Source organism: Salmo trutta, chromosome 15 (assembly GCF_901001165.1).
Source record: "Salmo trutta chromosome 15, fSalTru1.1, whole genome shotgun sequence".
Taxonomy (NCBI): domain Eukaryota; kingdom Metazoa; phylum Chordata; class Actinopteri; order Salmoniformes; family Salmonidae; genus Salmo; species Salmo trutta.
Genome location: NC_042971.1, coordinates 11,456,444 through 11,476,151, shown reverse-complemented (window position 1 = coordinate 11,476,151; position 19,708 = coordinate 11,456,444). Strand labels below are relative to the sequence as shown.

Sequence of the window (19,708 nt, the reverse complement as noted above, 5' to 3'; positions counted from 1 at the left end):
GAGAGACTGGCTACCGTGGAAACCATACTGATCATGGCTGTCAGTCACAGCGGTATAGACTTGCAGGGGTGCACTGGGTGCTGACTGAAAGATATGATTGCTGTAAAATATTGACCACACACACACACTTGTCAGTTTTGGGACACTTCTTACACATTATTGTTTTGTATCAAACACACGTTTAAGCAGTATCTGCTTCACTAATGGTGTACCTAGATGTTTATTTGGATCCAGTATTATTCTTCACTTTTTATACTTTATTTTCTTGTCCCAATTACATTAATTTGTTTTAGGTTTTCTTCATGGCCCGAAATTAATAAAGATTGGACTTTTTCAGCACACAATTCTCAGGAGATTTATCCAATGTTAATTTGAAATGTAGGCAATGTCCGCGAAGTTGGCTTTCCTGGCATAATGGGTCTCCGGGATTGGTGGGATAGCGCTGAGGTCTTAACGTTTTGCGCTTTCATTTGGCCCGTCCAACATGCAACGCTAACTGCAGTATTCAAAGCATCCACAAGATAACGGTATACGCTAGTTCTTGTACTTGCCTCACCAATAAGTCGTACGGTAGGATGATATATAGGTAATATGAAAAGTGACATATTCCAGTGTTAAGGCGTGACTTTAAAATGGTCCCCGAGCCTAGCAATTTGTCAAGTAAACAACTGATATGAGTAGCGAACTACAAGTACCACACTTTATAGCCATCTAATAACCTTACGTCGGTTCAGTCAAAGTTGTGCCATTTTCAACAATGAACGAAATCTTGCGATTTGACATCCTTTAAAACAAAAATGTTTTTGTACGCACTTTTAAAATTCTACGCTATTGCACGTCGGCTACTTCAATCTTTTGTTTGAATGATGATCGAATGCGCCCACTGCTTGGGCGCCCCCTATTTATACATTCAAATCGCTCACAGGTTTGATTGTTTTCATTGATTTGAAAAGGACAACTGAATTGTACGCTGTGCTATTTTTGCCTAAGACTGATATGTCCCGTATATTTCAATGGCACGTTGACTATGACGTTAATTTTATGCCCCAGATATTGTAATCAACGAAGGTTCTGGTACATGTTATGCTTTTTAATAGGCCAATAATATCGGAGACACAGACACTAACCTGGCTGCTAGTCGCGTGCTGCACAGGCTCCAAATTGGTTTATCCTTCACGAGCAGCATTTAACCCTTGTAAGGCCTGATGTCCGGTGGTGTTGGTCGAGGTAAGAACGACATTTTAATCAAGTAGCCGTTACAAAGAAAAGTTATTGGTTAGCCGTTTGATTTATCTGAAATGTCTCACTGCATTATAAAATGTATGGCCGTGTTTTGCAAGCACGCGTCCTAAAACACGGCACAGCGGTCCAAGGCTGTAGCAATAATAGCTAGCGAGCCTCGACAGCTAGTGATCTAATCGGGTAGGGGGGGTAATAAGTTATTTGTTTATTACAGACTAACAAGCTATGTTTTTGTGTGGATGTGTCCGCAAGTCTGCATACTCGGTTAAATGGACGTACGCTAAGCTAGCTAGCTTGCCAACCATACAAATTACGATTTGCGTTAGCATCATATTGTCAGTGCGGCTTGCTATTGCTAACGTTAGTCATCTTGACTGAGCTAGCTAAGTGAAGGCTTCATATTCTGTGAAGGGGTTTAGACCGACCTTCAAAAATATGATATACTAATTGTGAATGAATAGCTCGCTACCACACATTTCTCATTTGAAAGGTTTGTAATGGACAGCAAGGATACCATCATTTGATATAAACGAGTTATGTAGCCATCATTCTGGCTTTCCAAATGTCCTTATCAAAATGGTAGCTACCAAACGTTAGCTAGCGAAGAAGCTTTTTCTCAATCTGTTCCGTTGCAAATATTGTTATTGAGTGAAGAGCATGCCAGTTCTTGATAGATCATGACATGCTTGGTACTTTGCCAGATTGGACCTCAGTATGCACCCTTTTCAAATTCACATATCAATAATTAAGGTTACTTGTTGAGGTGTTCGTTTTTCGTTACATTTTCTGGTTGTCAGACATGTGCCTCGTGATCTTGAGTAGGTATTCAATAAACCCCCGAGTGGCATCAGGAAGGCCATCTCTGTAAAACAGGCCCCTTGACCCTTGAGTCGTCGTACTTGCTTTCCCCAGGCACCTGTCACCATTATTTCTGCACTCAGCGATGGAGTGTCTGAACACCTCAGTGAGCACGTTTGGCCAGTGGTTGAGCATCTAAAGACGTTAAAGTTATGTCAGGTCTGGAAAAGACCCCATTTTGACATTAGGCTTAAGTTGTCTACTCTGTAAGATACAGAGAAAGTGATGGGTTACCAAAAGTCAATATGGCAAACTGTATAGAACATGAAAATGTGATTACAAATGTCCTAAAACATTAACAGCTTTCCCATTTGAGCAGTATCACCTCTCTTTGAAAACCCCTGCACTGTCATTTCCTTTTGGTAACACTGGTCCGTCGGACTTTACCCTTCAGGTGAGCTGACTACAGTGATGACCATGTCCCAGTGAGACTGGGCAGGGCAACCTGGCCCAGAGGAGGAGTGGAGGTGCCAGAGAAGCTCTGCCAGTCACGATTAGACGGAAGAACAGATTGAGGGACACGCCCCTTCCCCTCAACACTGTCCACCACCTCGCAACCATGCATGGTTTCACTGATCGAGCATCTGCAGAAACTTAGTCTGGACGGCAACGCTCACCAAAGGGCCCTCAACGTGGTACGTTTTTTTTATTTAACCTTTATTTAACTAGGCAAGTCCGAAACATAAATAAGAGCACCAGCTGTTCCGGAAGACTGTGTGATCACTCTCTCTGCAGCCGATGTGAGTAAGACCTTTAGACAGGTCAACATTCACAAGGCCGCGGGGCCAGATGGATTACCAGGACATGTACTGAGAGCATGCGCTGTCCACCTGGCAACTGTCTTCACTGACATTTTCAACCTCTCCCTGTCCGAGTCTGTAATACCAACACGTTTTAAGCAGACCACCGTAGTCCCTGTGCCCAAGAACACTACGGTAACCTGCCTAAATGACTACCGGCCCGTAGCACTCACGTCTGTAGCCAGGAAGTGCTTTGAAAGGCTGGTCATGGCTCATATCAATACCATTATCCCAGAAACCCTAGACCGACTCCCAATTTGCATACCGCACCAACAGATCCACAGATGATGCAATCTCTATTGCACTCCACACTGCCCTTTCCCACCTGGACAAAAGGACCACCTATGTGAGAATGCTATTCATTGCCTACAGCTCAGCGTTCAACACCATAGTGCCCTGAAATCTCAATAAGCTAAGGACCCTGGGACTAAACGCCTCCCTCTGCAACTGGATCCTGGACTTTCTGACTGTCCGCCCCCAGGTGGTAAGGGTAGGTAACAACACATCTGCCACGCTGATCCTCAACACAGAGGCCCTTCAGTGGCGCATGCTCAGTCCCTTCCTGTACTCCCTGTCCACTCATGACTGCATGGCCGGGCACGACTCCAACGCCGTCATTAAGTTTGCCAATGACACAAGTGGTAGGCCTGATCAGACAACGACGAGACAGCCTATAGGGAGGAGGTCAGAGTCCTGGCCGTGTGGTGCCAGGATAACAACCTCTCCCTCAACGTGATCAAGACAAAGGAGATGATTGTGGACTACATGAAAAAGAGGACCGAGCACGTCACCTTTCTCATCGACGGGCTGTAGTGGAGCAGGTTGAGAGCTTTCAAGTTCGTTGGTGTCCACATTACCAACAAACTAACATGGTTCAAGCACACCCAATACAGTCGTGAAGAAGGCACAACAAAACCTATTCTCTGTTATCATCTATGCATAGTCAATTTAATAGCTCTACCTACATGTACATGTTACCGCGACTAACCGGTGCCCCCGCAAATTGACTCTGTACCAGTACCCCCCTGTATATAGTCTTGCATTGTTATTTTACTGCTGCTCTTTAATTACTTGTTACTTTTATTTGTTATGTTTTTTTTCGTTTATGTATGTATTTTTAAACTGCATTGTTGGTTAGGGGCTCCAAAGTACGCATTTCACTGCTAGGTCTATACTTGTTGTATTCGGCGCATATGACTAATAAAAAGTCAAGAACAAATTCTTATTTTACAATAATGGCCACACGCTCCCCTAACCTGCACGACGCTAGGCAAATTGTGCGGCGCCCTATGGGACTCCCGATCACAGCCGGTTGTGATACAGCCCTGGATTGAAACCAGGGTCTGTAGTAATGCCTCTAGCACTGAGATGCAGTGCCTTAGACCGATGCACCACTCGGGAGCCCACTTATGTGTCAGCCTATGACTGTGCTTGCATGTCCTTGTCTTGATTGTAACAGTGCTCAGCTTCATGACCATTTATGTCTCTTGCTGTCAATTGAGCCGTTCTGAATTTTTTTTTCCTGTGCTTTTGCTCCTCAATGAACATGTCTGTCTTCCAGTTTCTGCTGGACCCCAACAACCTAGGAATTTGCTGGCCTACAGATGGATTGATGCCTGGTGAGTATGTACAAGTGAAACCACGTAGCCTGTTATTCAGCAAAGACTTGCATTAGGCATTGTAACTTTGGCTTTGCACTGTTGCAAAGTTGATAAGAGCACAGACTAATGGAGGTGAATTCCAAATGACAGAAAGGAAATGTTTGTGTAGGTTGTTAACATCTCTTGGGGAGGTGGGATGCTAGCGTCATAGTTCATAATTCAAAGTTCTTAAACATACGACTATTTTACACCATTTTAAAGATGCACGTCTCCTTAATGTAACCACATTGTCCGATTTCAAAAAGGCTTTACGGCGAAAGCATAAAGTTAGATTATGTTAGGACAGTTCCAACACAAGAAAAACCACACAGCCATTTTCCTAGCAAGGACAGGCGTCACAAAAACCAGAAAACCAGCTAAAATTATGCACTAACCTTTGACATTTTTCATCAGATGACACTCCTAGGACATCATGTTACACAATACATGCATTTTTTGTTCGATCAAGTTGATATTTACATCCAAAAACAGCATTTTACATTGGCGCGTGATGTTCAGAAAATATTTTGCCTCCAATACTACCGGTGAATCAGCACAACAATTTACAAAAATACTCATCATAAACGTTGATAAAATATTAAACTGTTATTCAAAGAATTATAGATGAACATCTCCTTTATGCAATCGCTGTGACAGATTTCAAAAAAGCTTCACAGGGAAGTACTGCGCTCAGAAAAAGACATCAAGCAATACAGATACCCGCCATTTTGGAGTCATCTAAAATCATAAATAGCATTAGAAATACTAACTTACCTTTGATCTTCATCAGAAGGCACTTCTAGGAATCCCAGGTCCACAATAAATGTTGTTTTGTTTGATAAAGTCCATAATTTATGTCCAAATACCTCCTTGTTGTTTGCACGTTCAGTAAGCTACTCCAAGTGTAGGAAGCGCGGCCAAAATGTCACGACGAAAAGTCTAAAAAAGTTCTATTTACGTTCGTTCAAACATGTCAAACGTTGTATAGCATCAATCTTTGGGGCCTTTTTAACTTAGAACTTCAATAATATTCCAACTGGACGATTTCAATGTCTTGAAAAATGTTTTGGAACACAGCTACCACTCATGTGAACACGCGCCAATGAACTCATGTGCTTTCCTGAGTCAACAACTTCCAACTTCCTTTGTTGGCTCTCTGTTCACCATAGACGCCTCAAACAACTTTCTAAAGACTGTTGACATCTAGTGGAAGCCTTAGGAAGTGCAAAATGAACCGTAAGTCACTGTGTGTTGGATAGGCAATCACTTGAAAAAACTACAGCCTCAGATCCTCCACTTCCTGGTTGTATTTCTTCTCAGGTTTTTGCCTGCCATATGAGTTATTTTATAGTCAGACATCATTCAAACAGTTTTAGAAACTTGAGTGTTTTCTATCCAAATCTACTAATAATATGCATATTCTAGTTCCTGGGCCAGAGTAGTAGGCTGTTTAATTTGGGTACGTTTTTCGTCCGGCCGTGAAAATACTGCCCCTTACCCAAGAGAGGTTAAACAGGAAACCACATTACGTGATCTATTGTGCGCATGTATCTTCTCAGGCTGATCATGCAAAGGGAGTCTTCTTAAAGGTAGACTCAGCAATACATTGAGTTCTGAAAGTATTCCGACCCCTTCACCTTTTCCACATGTTATGTTACAGCCTTATTCTTAAATTGTTCTTTTACCCTCATCAATATACATACAATACCCCATAATGACAAAGCAAAACTGTTTTTACATTTTTTCCCCCCAAATGTATTTAAACTGAAATCACATTTTCTTAAGTATTCAGACACTTTACTCTGTTGAAGAACCTTTGGCAGCGATTACATCCTCGAGTCTTCTTGGGTATGACGCTACAAGCTTGGCACACCTATATTTGGGAAGTTTCTCCCGTTCTTCTCTGCAGCTCCTCAAGCTTTGTCAGGTTGGATGGGGAGCGTCGCTGCACAGCTATTTTCAGATCTCTCCAGAGATGGTGGATTGTGTCCAAGTCTGGGCTCTGGCTGGGCCACTCAAGGATATTCAGAGACTTGTCCCGAAGACACTCCTGCGTTGTCTTGGCTGTGTGCTTAGTGTCGTTGTCCTGTTGGAAGGTGAACCTTCGCTGCAGTCTGAGGTCCTGAGTGTTGTGGAGCAGGTTTAGATCAAGGATCTCTCTGTACTTTGCTCCGTTTGAGAAGTCTCCAAGTCCCTAACTCTGAAAAACATCCCCACAGCATGATGCTGCCACCCATGATTCACTGGGTGGCAGGTTTCCTCCAGATGTGACACTTGGTATTCAGGCCAAAGAGTTTCCTCAGATCAGAGAATCTTGTTTCTTATAGGCTGAGTCCTTTAGGTGCCTTTGGCAAACTCCATGTGGGCTGTCATGCTTTTTACTGAGGAGTGGCTTCTGTCTGGCCACCCTAACATAAAGGCCTGATTGGTGGAGTGCTGTAGAGATGGTTGTCCTTCTAGAAGGTTCTCCCATCTCCAGAGGAACTCTGGAGCTCCGTCAGAGTGACCATTGGATTCTTGGTCACCTTCCTGACCAAGGCCCTTCTTCGATTGCTCTGTTTGGCCGGTCGACCAGCTCTAGGAAGAGTCTTGGTGGTTACGGACATCTTCCATTTAGTAATGATGGAGGCCACTGTTTTCTTGGGGACCTTCAATGCTGCAGAAATGTTTTTGTACCCTTCCCCAGATCTGTGCCTTGACACAATCCTGTCTCGGAGCACTACAGACAATTCCTTCGACCTCATGGCTTGGTTTTTACTCTGACATGCTGTTAGACCTTATATAGACTGGTGTGTGTCTTTCCAAATCCTGTCCAATCAATGTAATTTACCACAGGTTGTAGAAAGATGTCAATGATGATGATCAATGGAAACAGGATGCACCTGAGCTCAATTTCGAGTCTCACAGCAAAGGGTCTTAATACTTGTGTAAATATGGTATTTCTGTTATTTAAAATTTTTTTTAAAATAAAAAATTTGTTAGAATTTTTTACAACCTGTTTTTGCTTTGTAGTTATGTGGTATTGTGGTGTTTGAGGGAAAACATGTATTTCATTTTAGAGTAAGGCTATAACGTAACAATGTGGAAAAGGGCAAGGGGTCTGAATACTTTCCGAATGCACTGTGTACAGCAGTACATATAAACTCAGCAAAAAAGAAACATCCACTCACTGTTAACTGCGTTTTATTTTCAGCAAACTTAACAAGTGTAAATATTTGTATGAACATAAGATTCAACAACTGAGACAAACTGAACAAGTTCCACAGACATGTGACTAACAGAAATGGAATAATGTGTCCCTGAACAAAGTGGGGGTCAAAATCAAAAGTAACAGTCAGTATCTGGTGTGGCCACCAGCTGCATTAAGTACTGCAGTGCATCTCTTTCTCATGGACTGCACCAGATTTGCCAGTTCTTGCTGTGAGATGTTACCCCACTCTTCCACCAAGGCACCTGCAAGTTCCCGGACATTTCTGGGGGGAATGGCCCTAGCCCTCACACTCCGATCCAACAGGTCCCAGACGTGCTCAATGGGTTTGAGATCCGGGCTCTTCGCTGGCCATGGCAGAACACTGACATTCCTGTCTTGCAGTAAATCACGCACAGAACGAGCAGTGTGGCTGGTGACATTGTCATGCTAGAGGGTCATGTCAGGATGAGCCTGCAGGAAGGGTACCACATGAGGGAGGAGGATGTCTTCCCTATAACGCACAGCATTGAGATTGCTTGCAATGACAACAAGTTCAGTCCGATGATGCTGTGACACACCGCCCCAGACCATGACAGACCCTCCACCTCCAAATCGATCCCGCTCCAGAGTACAGGCCTCGGTGTAATGCTCATTCCTTAGACTATAAATGTGAATTCGACCATCACCCCCCTGGTGAGACAAAACTGCGACTCGTCACTTGAAGAGCACTTTTTGCCAGTCCTGTCTGGTCCAGTGACGGTGGGTTTGCGCCCATAGGCGACGTTGTTGCTGGTGATGTCTAGTGAGGACCTGCCTTACAACAGGCCTACAAGCCCTCAGTCCAGCCTCTCAGCCTATTGCGGACAGTCTAAGCACTGATGGAGGGATTGTGCGTTCCTGGTGTAACTCGGGCAGTTGCTGCCATCCTGTACCTGTCCCACAGGCTTGATGTTTGGATGTACCGATCTTGTGCAGGTTTTGTTACACGTGGTCTGCCACTGCGAGGACGATCGGCTGTCCGTCCGGTCTCCCTGTAGCACCGTCTTAGGAGTCTCACAGTACGGACATTGCAATGTATTTCCCTGGCCACATCTGCAGTCCTCATGCCTCCTTGCAGCATGCTTAAGGCACGTTCACGCAGATGAGCAGGGACCCTGGGTATCTTTCTTTTGGTGTTTTTCAGAGTCAGTAGAAAGGCCTCTTTAGTGACCTCAGTTTTCATAACTGTGACAGTAATTTACTACGTCTGTAAGCTGTTAGTGTCTTAACGACCGTTCCACAGGTGCATGTTCATTAATTATGGTTCAAGCATGGGAAACAGTGTTTTAAACCCTTTACAATGAAGATCTGTGAAGTTATTTGGATTTTTACGAATTCTTTCAAAGACAGGGTCCTGAAAAAGGGACGTTTCTATTTTTCCTGAGTTTATTAGAGTAAGCTTAGGGTTGGGCGGTATACCGTTTTTTGCTATATACAGATTGATGCACGGACTGGTTTGGGTTTTTACTTTATCTTCTGTACCGGTATTTGAATGTTTGATTTGTTAAATGTGAAACGCAATGTGTAGCGTCCATTTTTATAGTTTACTTCTCTACTTGAGTCATCTCTCTCCACTCTGTCGCTTTCCACACAGACCTAGCCACGCCCCCTGTCACTCAAGGAGCGCATTTGATGTTCCTCAATCAAGAGACACTTGCCTTCAGTCTGCATGGTCAATGCAGCATATGCAACACAGTTGATAACAACGATGCAGTTGTCACTTTGCTTCTTAATATAAATCTACTAGCATTTTTAATTACACTATTAGCTTGTGTTTCTTACATCTGCAAACAGCTGGTTTGTCTTTTTATTAGCAATTTGTTCCTAAATCTTGTTAGCCGCTAATGCTAATCGCTAGCTTGCTAATAAATGTACTGAGTAAGCGCAAGCGTAATTAGCTATGCGGCCTGATAATACCAGTGACTGTGTAGACATAATAGCATGTTTGTGCAAGTGTCTTCTAAAATTAAAGAGGTAAACGCAAAGCAAGAATATGTTATCTACATGAAGTAGTTAAGAGAGAACATTCAATGTAGCCAAAGATTATAGGGTCGCCTAGGAAACACCTATCAACACTTTTGGTTCCTACCCTGTCACTAACTCCTCTCTGGCATTTTCATTCGTTGTCATGTCAAACACTGTATTTAAAAGTGCCCACTATTATATTCTAACTATATAATTAGAATAGACATTCTATTTCCCATGATTCCAACAGTTAACCGAAGTGTTTTGCTCTAAATCGCAAGTCAAATTGCAACATTTGGTTAAAATAAGGCCCAGATTACTTGCCCATATCGTGCAGCCCTACGTGGCAGTGTGGAAATTCTCAAATGCAGAAATTGAAAATGATGACTTTTGGTGTTGAATTGTTTTATACTGATCAATCAGAATGGAGAAAGACCCATTGAAATCACTTAGAATGTGTGTGTTGCCACCCTAGGGTCACGCACTACTCATAAAGCAAATTTACAACTTTTATTATTAAAAAACATAATGCCGTCGTACCGTAATTTACAAAAAAAATACTGTGATATAATATTTTGGCCATATCGCCCAGCCCTAAGTAAGCTATGTCAAGAATCCAGTATATAAATAAATATGGGGTGTTTTTTTTATTTTATTTAAATTTTGATTTGTTTCACCTTTTATTTAACCAGGTAGGCCAGTTAAGAACAAGTTCTCATTTATAGTCACGCCGTAGAAATATTACAATGAGCTACAACGTTTATATGTCGAATACATTATTTAAATACACAGTTCAAAACCCCGTGGTAAAATGGATAGAATTGCAGGAAATTAGCTTCAGGACCGCTGTCGTTGTCAAGAGCAAGCTGCAACTACATTGTATCAGGAATTAATTGCTTTTCTTTGATTTTTCTCACATTATCCAATTAAATAAACCTCAATAGTAGTTTCTATTAATGTTAGAGCTGGGCGACACGGACAATTCAGTACATTTATGATATGGATTTATCACAATAAATAGAATAAGTCTAACATTAATGTGCACCATAGTTACGTTTGTATACTTGTATCTACTACTACTACTTTGAATGTAGTACTTATCAAATGTCCCATTAGGAATTGCCCAAATTAGCAGACTCTTTTCAAACTTCACATTTTCTCTAGTATTGTAAAATGTATTTGATGTGGTTGGTCAGTTTGGTTGATGTTGACATTTTTGGTTAATTATTCCAGCTCTAATTTATGGTATCTTTCTTTCTCCTTCTCCCTAATAGAGAGTGGTTATTGGCAGCTCTGCCCTCCCTCCAAGCCTGGCCTGCAGGGTGTGCTGAGCTCCAGCTTCCCCCCCTGCCCTGTCCCTCTGGTTCCCCCCGAAACTCATCTGGCAGAGGGGGAAGCCCTGCACCGGCCCCTGGTCCCAAGCACCTCAGTGACAGACCTGTCTTTTCCAGGTGCACCCCCTCCCCCCCCGCCACCCCCCAAACGCCACTGTCGTTCACTGTCCGTGCCAGAGGACCTTTCACGCTGCCGTTACACCTGGCGGCCCAGTGCTTCGAGGGTCTGGACACCTGTGAATCGTCAATGCCACAGTGGAGGGGTAGCCGGGGGGCCTTGTCCGCTTCGTGCTCCTAGCTCATCTCTAAACTCTTCACTACACTCTTCTTCAAGCCCCACATTCTTTAGCATTGCTCTCTCCCCTGACTCCCCACTGCCCTGGAATTTCCCATGGGACCCCAGTGACACTGCTGGAGGCGGCGCCTGCTGCTGTTTCTTCCACTCCCCATCATCATGCTCCTCTCCGTCCCCGCTCCACCCTCCCCTTCCTCCACAGCGACGCTTCTCTCTGTCACCTGTCCTTATCAGAGAGGCTGCCGCCCAGTTCCTGCCCCCGCCTCCAGTTCCACCCCATTGTGCAGCACCCCCTCCGGCTGTGCCTGCTTTGCCCTCCTCTGCCTGCAGCACCCCGTCCTCTCTTCGCCGGGCCATCCCCCCTCAGCTCCCTCGCTGCCACTCACAGCCCTGTGACCTGCTCCTTCTCAAACCCGGACTGAAGCGACGCCGTGACCCAGACAGACCATTTGCCCGGCCAGTACTGGATTTCACCAAGATGACTCAGGTAAACAAAAAATCATTAAGGGTCAGGAAATTAATAGAAATGGTTGCTGTATGTAGGTTGGTAGTGGCACATGCCATCTGCTAGCCAGAGGAAAGTTGTTAATTTGAAGGTTAAAGTGATAGTTCACCGAAATTACAAAATGGAATACTGGTTTCCTTACCCTGTAAGCAGTCTATGGACAAGGTATGACAGCAATGCATGGGATTTGTGTCACAAGGCCTAGAACGTTAGCATTCGGTGAAACAAAACCAAAGCATGGATTCCTGTCATACATTGCCCGAAGACTGCATACCGGGTAAGGAAACCAATATGTAATTTGGGTGAACTATCCCTTTAAAGGTAGACTCAGCAAAATGACGTTGCCACGAGCAGCACCGCAGATATTGAGATGAGCAAAGATGCATGACTTTGCTCTCATACAGTCACACACAGTATGTGCGCATGGGTAGCCAGGGCACCAAAACAGCAGAGAAGTTGAGCGTTGCACTAAAACCCCCTCAGTTGTTGTGGAAATTGACCCACTATGCTGTTTACTTTTCACCTATGTCATATTGCTGAGTTGACCTTTAACCTTCATTAAATTAGACCCTTATGCCTATTCTTAAATGTTTGTTCAGCCGGTCAAATATCCACTTCCCTACTGTTGCGGAAATTGACCCACTGCTGTTTACTTTCTGCATCTACTAGATGTGTGCCAACATGAACGTTCTCCTAGTCGTATCCGTAAATTGACAGTTGATAGTCGGATCGGATGATACTTGTTATCGGAAAAAACAAGTGTTTTAATATGCTAAGTATATGTTGGCAAAATACTTCCTGCATGTTCTCACTGCAAAAGTGTGTGTGTGTGTGTGTGTGTGTGTGTGTGTGTGTGTTCTCTATTTGCAGCAGGTAGCCAAGTTTGCTGTCATTCAGTCAGAATGCGCATCAGTGTTTAATATTTTTTTCTAGTGATGCACCGATATTACATTTTTGGTCGGTACCGATATCCAATATTTTCTTGCCAAGAAAACCAATACTGATTATTAAAATTTTTTGTGGCGTTTTAAGCATTCTAGTACAGTTAAATAGTTAACACACACATGGACGCAGCGGTCTAAGGCACTGCTTCTCAGATCTCAGCGTCACTACAGTCCCTGGTTCAAATCCAGGCTGTATCTCATCCGGCCGTAATTGGGAGTCCCATAGGGCGGCGCACAATTGGCCCAGCATCGTTCGGGCTGTCATTGTAAATAAGAATTTGTTCTTAACTGACTAGTTAAAGGTTACACACACCACACTGACCAAAAAGTTATTTTGTTGGCATTTACGTATGTCCCTATTACCAGTAAAACCTAATCAAAACCTATTTCTTTCACTTACTTGCTGTGCTGTTTCGTTGTTCAGTCGTTTCATTCTCAACCAGGATTTCTATGGAACGCTATTTGGGTCTTTGCGTGTCAAAAAGATACACGTCAAATAACACTATTTGACAGGTCAAATAACAAGACATAATCTGTTGCAGTTGCTATAGTTGGCTAGCTAACTATATAGCTAGGTGTCATCTAAAATAACCCTAATTTATAAGACAGTTCTTATTTGATTAATGGTGGTCGGACCCATCTATGTGAAGCTAGCCACAATAAGGATTAGCCACAATAGTGGACTTTGCGGTTAGCCTTAAATAAAATTATGGCATAATTCTCCTATTTGTTCATTTGCATCACTGTCAATTACATACTTTTATTTTGAAGGCAAACCGCAAATTCCACTCTTGTGCCTAATCCTTATTGTGGCTAGCTTCACAACACATAACCCGGTTTGGTCGAGCCTCACTAGACAGATGAAGCTAGCTGGTTGCTCATAACGTTAGCTTTGGGCAACAAGGTTAAGTAGCTGGCTAACTATTTTCATGAACTGAAGTTCAGTTTCAATAGGCGAACAACTAGTGGCAACCTAGCTAATACTTACCGTAATTTCCGGACTATAAGCCGCTACTTTTTTCCCACGCTTTGATCCTCCGGCTTAAACAATGACACGGCTAATATATGGATTTTTTTTTTCTTCTCCATACCCTTGCCTCGCTTGTTAGATATTATGCACATTGATAGCTTGATAGAAACGTCCTCACCATGCAATTTATCATAGTAGCAGGCAGCAGCAATCTAAATTATCAGAGAGAAGGAATAATTGATCAGGTGAAATTATGAAGCGAGTGGACGGCTACAACTTCACTATCCAATCGGAGCATACGGCCCACCCTTCTCTTTGCAAACTAGCCAGTTGAGTTATTTAGATCACGTAAAACCTCGCACATGACTGACTGACATGAGAAAGATGCATGCTGGCACCCGGAAATGTCATTTTTTTTCCCCGATCATGGATAATTACAAAAAATACTCTGATCAAAATCGTATCCAGAAAATGTCCCATACGCGTTACGATACAAGCATTTCACTACACTCGCAATAACATCTGCTAATTATGTGTATGTGACCAATAAAATTTTATTTGATTTACACGTTTTGTCCGACTACTCGCCCACACCCCAAGCATCGACGTCATATCGCTGAGCCTACCTTTAAGGCTCAGAAAGCATCCTTGTGAAGCTTGTCAAACCACACAGTCTAACTGTACTGTAAGAAACATTCCCGTTTGTCAGTGAGATGGACCATTTATTTTTATAACATCAATAGACATGCAGAGGCAACTTTCACCCATAACTCCATTCTTAGAATACAGACCATATCTGTGTATTATTGTTCTTGTTACCAGTCGTCCCAGGCCACAGATGTCTCTTCTGTTCCCATGCCCCAGGCGCAACCCCTGAGTGTGGTTAATTGGCAGGGTGCCAATGGCTCTCCCTGTAGGCAATGCCAGGCAAATGTTATACTGTACACCAAGACTCACTCTTGAATGGATTTGCATATCATTTGCATGCAGCTGCAGAAAGTCTGGCGTCCCTTTTCAGTGCGCTCATCCAGTCACTCCCTCACATAAAAAAAAAACATGGTACACTACATTTATAAGTTGCAGGTTAATTTTGCCCGACTCATTTACATGTAGTATATGTACAACCGTTGTGTTCTGGTTAGGTTTAGAATACTCTTTCAACAGCCACAGTCATTGGAAGAGCTTAATGTTTGAGTCGGGCATACGAGACTAGGCTTACACCTACAGTATTCGGTAGTCCAGCCCGCTATATTCAAGTTGACAATACTATCACAGTTAATTTTCAGGGAGATGTGGCATCATATTACCCTTGTTTCTATTGTTTGTAACATTTTAAAAGAAAATCCTGAACTTGCTAAACTACTGCACCCATGTTGCAAGAATCACAAAGATTTTATATGATGCTACATTTTTCCACATCCTGAACAGTTATATCAACTTTGTTTCATTTGATTTAGGGTTGTTCCATAAGAATTAAATTACTTTCTGACTGCACCCCTTTAGATTTGAATGAAACCTTCCATTCAAGTTTGCTCATGGTAGAAGTGGTCAGAAAGTGACTTTTTGGACCTGAATGCCAAAACATTTAGGAGATGGGGGTGCTCAAAGTTGACCTGTTTTCCATACCCCGTCCTACCATGAGATGTCATCCATTTTTTTTCATCACTGAAAAATATTTACATTGCTGCATCTCAACTGATGACGGTAAAATATGCATTCTCTTGAATACCTGATGGGTGTCATTTAATTCATGCAAACAGATTTCATCGAATGAACCTATCCCGTCAGACCACTGCAATTTAGCTGGTACACTTATGACATTTTATTTAATTTTTACTATTTTCAATTACTATGCAAACATGTATGTGGGACAATTTGAGGAAGAGCTCCTTTACAAAACATAGACACACCCCCTACTTTCTGAAGGCCTCCTATGGAAGAAATACATAGATGTCTTTGTGCTATGGGAAGGAAGTAAGCAGGAACTAAATGAAGTACAAACTACTAAACGAGAGCTCGGAATACCTCAAATTCACCATGCAGACTGATGAGAGAAAAGTATACTACTAGTACTTATGGATCATCAAAGAGTGATGCATTACACACAGACTTATACACAAAGCCCACAGACTGCAATACCCTGCTATGTGTGGATAGTATGCATCCCCTTCCCCTCATGAATGGTCTACCATATAGCCAGTTATGTAGGGTTAAACGAATCTGTGGCCACCAGACAGATTTTGACAGCAATGCAAACCAAGAGGGGAATTGCTTAACTCAACCAAAGAAGAAAAACAGCGCAACAGTGTTTTGCACCAAGTGTTTGGAGAAATTGAAAGCAATCCTGAAAAAGCACTGGCATATTCTGCAATCAGACAGAAATATTGCACACCTGTTCAAGGAACCCCGACTCGGTGGTCTATAAGTGCGTTTGCAATATTGGCGATAGCTTGCTGAGATCTGACCTGTACCCTGAGCCCACCAGACACTCTTGACACTCTTGACACCCATTCCTAATGGGAACCACAAATGTGGCTCATGCGTGCAGTGCAATAGCACTATAAAAACATCCAGGTTGAAAAATCCCTGTTAGGGGTATCATCTCATGCAAGACCAAGGGAGTATCTATCTCATCACCTGTTCATGTGGGAAAGCCTACAAAGGGAGGCTTACTGGATATCCTGTCTAAAAACATTGACCCCTAGTGGTCTGAATATTGACTTTGATCTCAGGCCCTTGTGAACAATTGTCTCTTATGAACAAGTCTTATAAATGGATATATTCTTCCTACAGCTTATCAGCCAGCGTACACCCAATATGTTCTCCCTGTTGATGATGCTTATTATGAATTATAGTTTAACCAAAAGATTACATGTAACAAAAGTAATGAAATGGGGAAACAATTAAATATACTGAATTGGTGAAATTGAATTAAACAATGTATGTTGATGCTAATATTATGTACAATATTTAATTGTTTCCATATGATAACAATAGCCTAATATATTCAATATGCTATAAACAGTTTTTTTTTAAAGTTTCCCTTAGTTCATTCTAATGAACTTAATAATTAGGACACAATTGTCATTGGTTGCACAAATTGCACTGTTTATCTACATAACCTGGTTCAAGCATTTATGACATTATCCTGAAGGCACAGTGATGCCGAAACATTGGTGATTTACCTAATAAATTACTGGCCGTTTATATATAGTGTGCAACTCTCTTTATGTTTATACCTTATAGTTTATTTTCCATTTAGTCAGCACCTCTACATAAAATAATTGTCTCTGTGTGTGCTCCAGCTCATGTCTTTTATTCAAAGTTTTAATTACTACCAAAAAGATGGCCACCAGTCCATCCATCGTTGAATGTCAACATGAATTAAAATCTATATTCTATTTCTATGATTTCAATAGGTTTCCAATGGAAGATCGACAGTTTAATTTAAAACAATGGATATTCCCACTCAAGTCAACGTTATCTGATGTGTGGACCTTCAACCATCTTTGTGGTAGCGTTTGAAAGTTGAAATTACAACTTTATTCATGTTTTAGTTCATTTATCTGCCAAAACGTTAGCTACAGATTGTAACACCAGATATTGTGATTTAACCCCAAAAAATGGGTATCCATTATACTGGGAGTTACAGGTTAGGTACTGTTTGGTGTAGCACAGAGAATTTTCGACCAACCTTGGCGATACTGTCTTTATCCTTGATTTGTGGAAACAGGAGTTTCATAAAATGTCCTTGTCTAGTCGCAGGGTGTCCTTGGAAAATTGAGTTAAGCAAACTATTAAAATATATTTTTTGCTCCATGAAGAAATCCAACAATGTGTATGGCGCCATCTTGTATATTTCAAGTTTTCTCCCATTGATTGATTGATTGATTGATTGATTGAGATGGGTTTTTTGGTAATTTATGTAAAGAAATGATCACATAGTTTGACAGCACTGTTTGTATGCTTTCAAATGATAACAAACTCAAACGTTTATCTTTTTCAGTCAGGAAGACATGGATGCGTCATGGTAGGGTGGAGTATGCAAAATGGGTCAACTTTGAGCACCTCTATCTCCTGAATGTTTTGACATTCAGGTCCAAAAAGTCACTTTCTGACCACTTCTACCATGGGCAAACATGTATGGAAGGTTTCGTTAAAATCAAAAAGGGGTGCAGTCAGAATGATTGAAATCATATGGAACAACCCTTTACCTATTTCTGTATCATGAATAGAGAACATGTGATTTGAATGTAGACCGCTCTTGTCTTTTCTAGAGGGATGATACATGTGTAAACAAGGCCTTGTTCTCTCTCTCTCAAATGTTTCTCCTATTTGTGTCTTTTCAGACTCGCAGTACAGACCCCTTGAGTGGTATGGAGCGTGGGAGGCTGGCTTGTGGAGGGGACGTTTGCATGGGCTTTGAGCCTTTTTTGGGGGACTTCAGAGGGTCGTGTTCACCAGAGGGGCTGGGAAGGACAAGCATTGGTCCTCTAAGCGAGAGTGACGAGGAGGGGGAGGAAGACCCTGATCGAGAGGAGTGTCAGCCGAGTATCTTTGAGAGGGATTGTACAGAACTAGATTTGAGCCTAATTGAAGAAAATTAAAATTGTTTTTAATTGGAGACTGTTTTCCCCTTTACCGCCAGCATTCAACACTCCACTCCCAGCCCTGCTATACTTCATCGGCAGGGCTCTCAGGAACATGACTTCTCTCTCATGGGAAGAGCTGGGGTATATATAATCTCATTGACAATGGTCATGATTTGACTACTACCAATAATAACAATTAATTCAGGTAGCCATGGATGCTGTCCTTCCATCAGAGTACATTCCAGAACCAGTTGCTGAAACATTGTGAATAATCTGAATGCTGGAGATGCCAGCTATTCCCATAGTGTCTGTTGGATGTTTTCTTAATGCGCCCTCAGACTGATGGAATTTTGGAAGACTAACAAGCTTCTGGTCACTTGCTTTCTTTTACATGACTTTTCTTTTAATTATATTTTTTTGGTGCAGTAGTAAGAATAGACTTGAATGATGATGGTGGTGAATTGAATATCTGTGTTTTGTTCAGTTTGATGCAAAAGGGCAGTATGTCATTGCAGTTTTATTTCTGCCGTCCTGTTATTTTCTGTTAAACAATCCATATGATTCAGCATAAGCCTTAAGACACCATCTTTTTTTCTGTAAACAAAAAAATACAACTATGAAAAGGAAATGAATTGTGTAGCTGTTGCTATTAGTCCTTTTAATTGTTTATTTTCTGCTGTTTTAAAAAAATATTATCTATATGACTCATCTTCTGAAAATAGAGATGTATAGACATTGATAATGAATGCACTGTTTGACAAGTTAACCTAAAAATGGAAGCAACCACTTTATTCTGAGGGCACATTGTAATATTGTATTATACAGCGTTCATTTGTTGAAAACAAGTTGTGTAAAGATGGTAGCTGGGAGACCTGGGGCAGGCCATTGCTGTCTTTTAGACATGTTTTTTTTTTTATTGTATGTGTTAATAAAAAAAAAGATGGCAATTTCAAACTCAGTTTGTGAATAAATAAAGTTTATTGGAAATTATTTTACAAGGAAAGGAAAGTGTCCAGTGAGCTTTTTTTTGAAAAGATTATTGAAATAATGTGTGTGTGTAGTGCATACATGCTTGATTTCAAGCATGCATGTCAGGTATCTGTCCACATCCACCATGAATGGGTAGCCCCCAACCTTCACTGACCACAATTAGTGGCAGTGAGTGATGGCCCATCATGCCATGACATCAAGATATCCTCAAGTAGCACAGTAAGAGTCCACTCTTGTCCTGTCTGTGACTGCCCTCCACTAGATTCACTGGAACTGTAGCGATTAAATTGGGCAATACATGGAAAAGGGAAGTAGCAGCCTGCCTGTGGTTGAGAATACATTGT

At 42.0% G+C, this 19,708-nt stretch overlaps 1 protein-coding gene across 1 annotated transcript; it reads left to right on the top strand.

Moving 5' to 3' along the window:
* The first annotated feature begins 907 nt into the window (after positions 1–907).
* On the top strand, positions 908–19,377 carry fam53c (family with sequence similarity 53 member C). The gene is made up of 6 exons (XM_029690394.1): positions 908–925; positions 1,098–1,227; positions 2,495–2,735; positions 4,462–4,519; positions 11,009–11,850; positions 18,132–19,377. The coding sequence occupies exons 3-6, from the start codon at positions 2,664–2,666 to the stop codon at positions 18,387–18,389; spliced, it is 1,230 nt and encodes a 409-aa protein (XP_029546254.1). The 5' UTR covers positions 908–925; positions 1,098–1,227; positions 2,495–2,663; the 3' UTR covers positions 18,390–19,377.
* The last annotated feature ends 331 nt before the right edge of the window (positions 19,378–19,708 follow it).

Excerpts from the sequence above, each read along its gene's own strand:
- fam53c (XM_029690394.1), top strand. The coding sequence starts at position 2,664 with ATGGTTTCACTGATCGAGCATCTGCAGAAACTTAGTCTGGACGGCAAC. Across the intron at positions 2,736-4,461 it reads ACCAAAGGGCCCTCAACGTG|TTTCTGCTGGACCCCAACAA; the intron begins GTACGTTTTTTT and ends TCTGTCTTCCAG. Across the intron at positions 4,520-11,008 it reads TACAGATGGATTGATGCCTG|AGAGTGGTTATTGGCAGCTC; the intron begins GTGAGTATGTAC and ends TCTCCCTAATAG.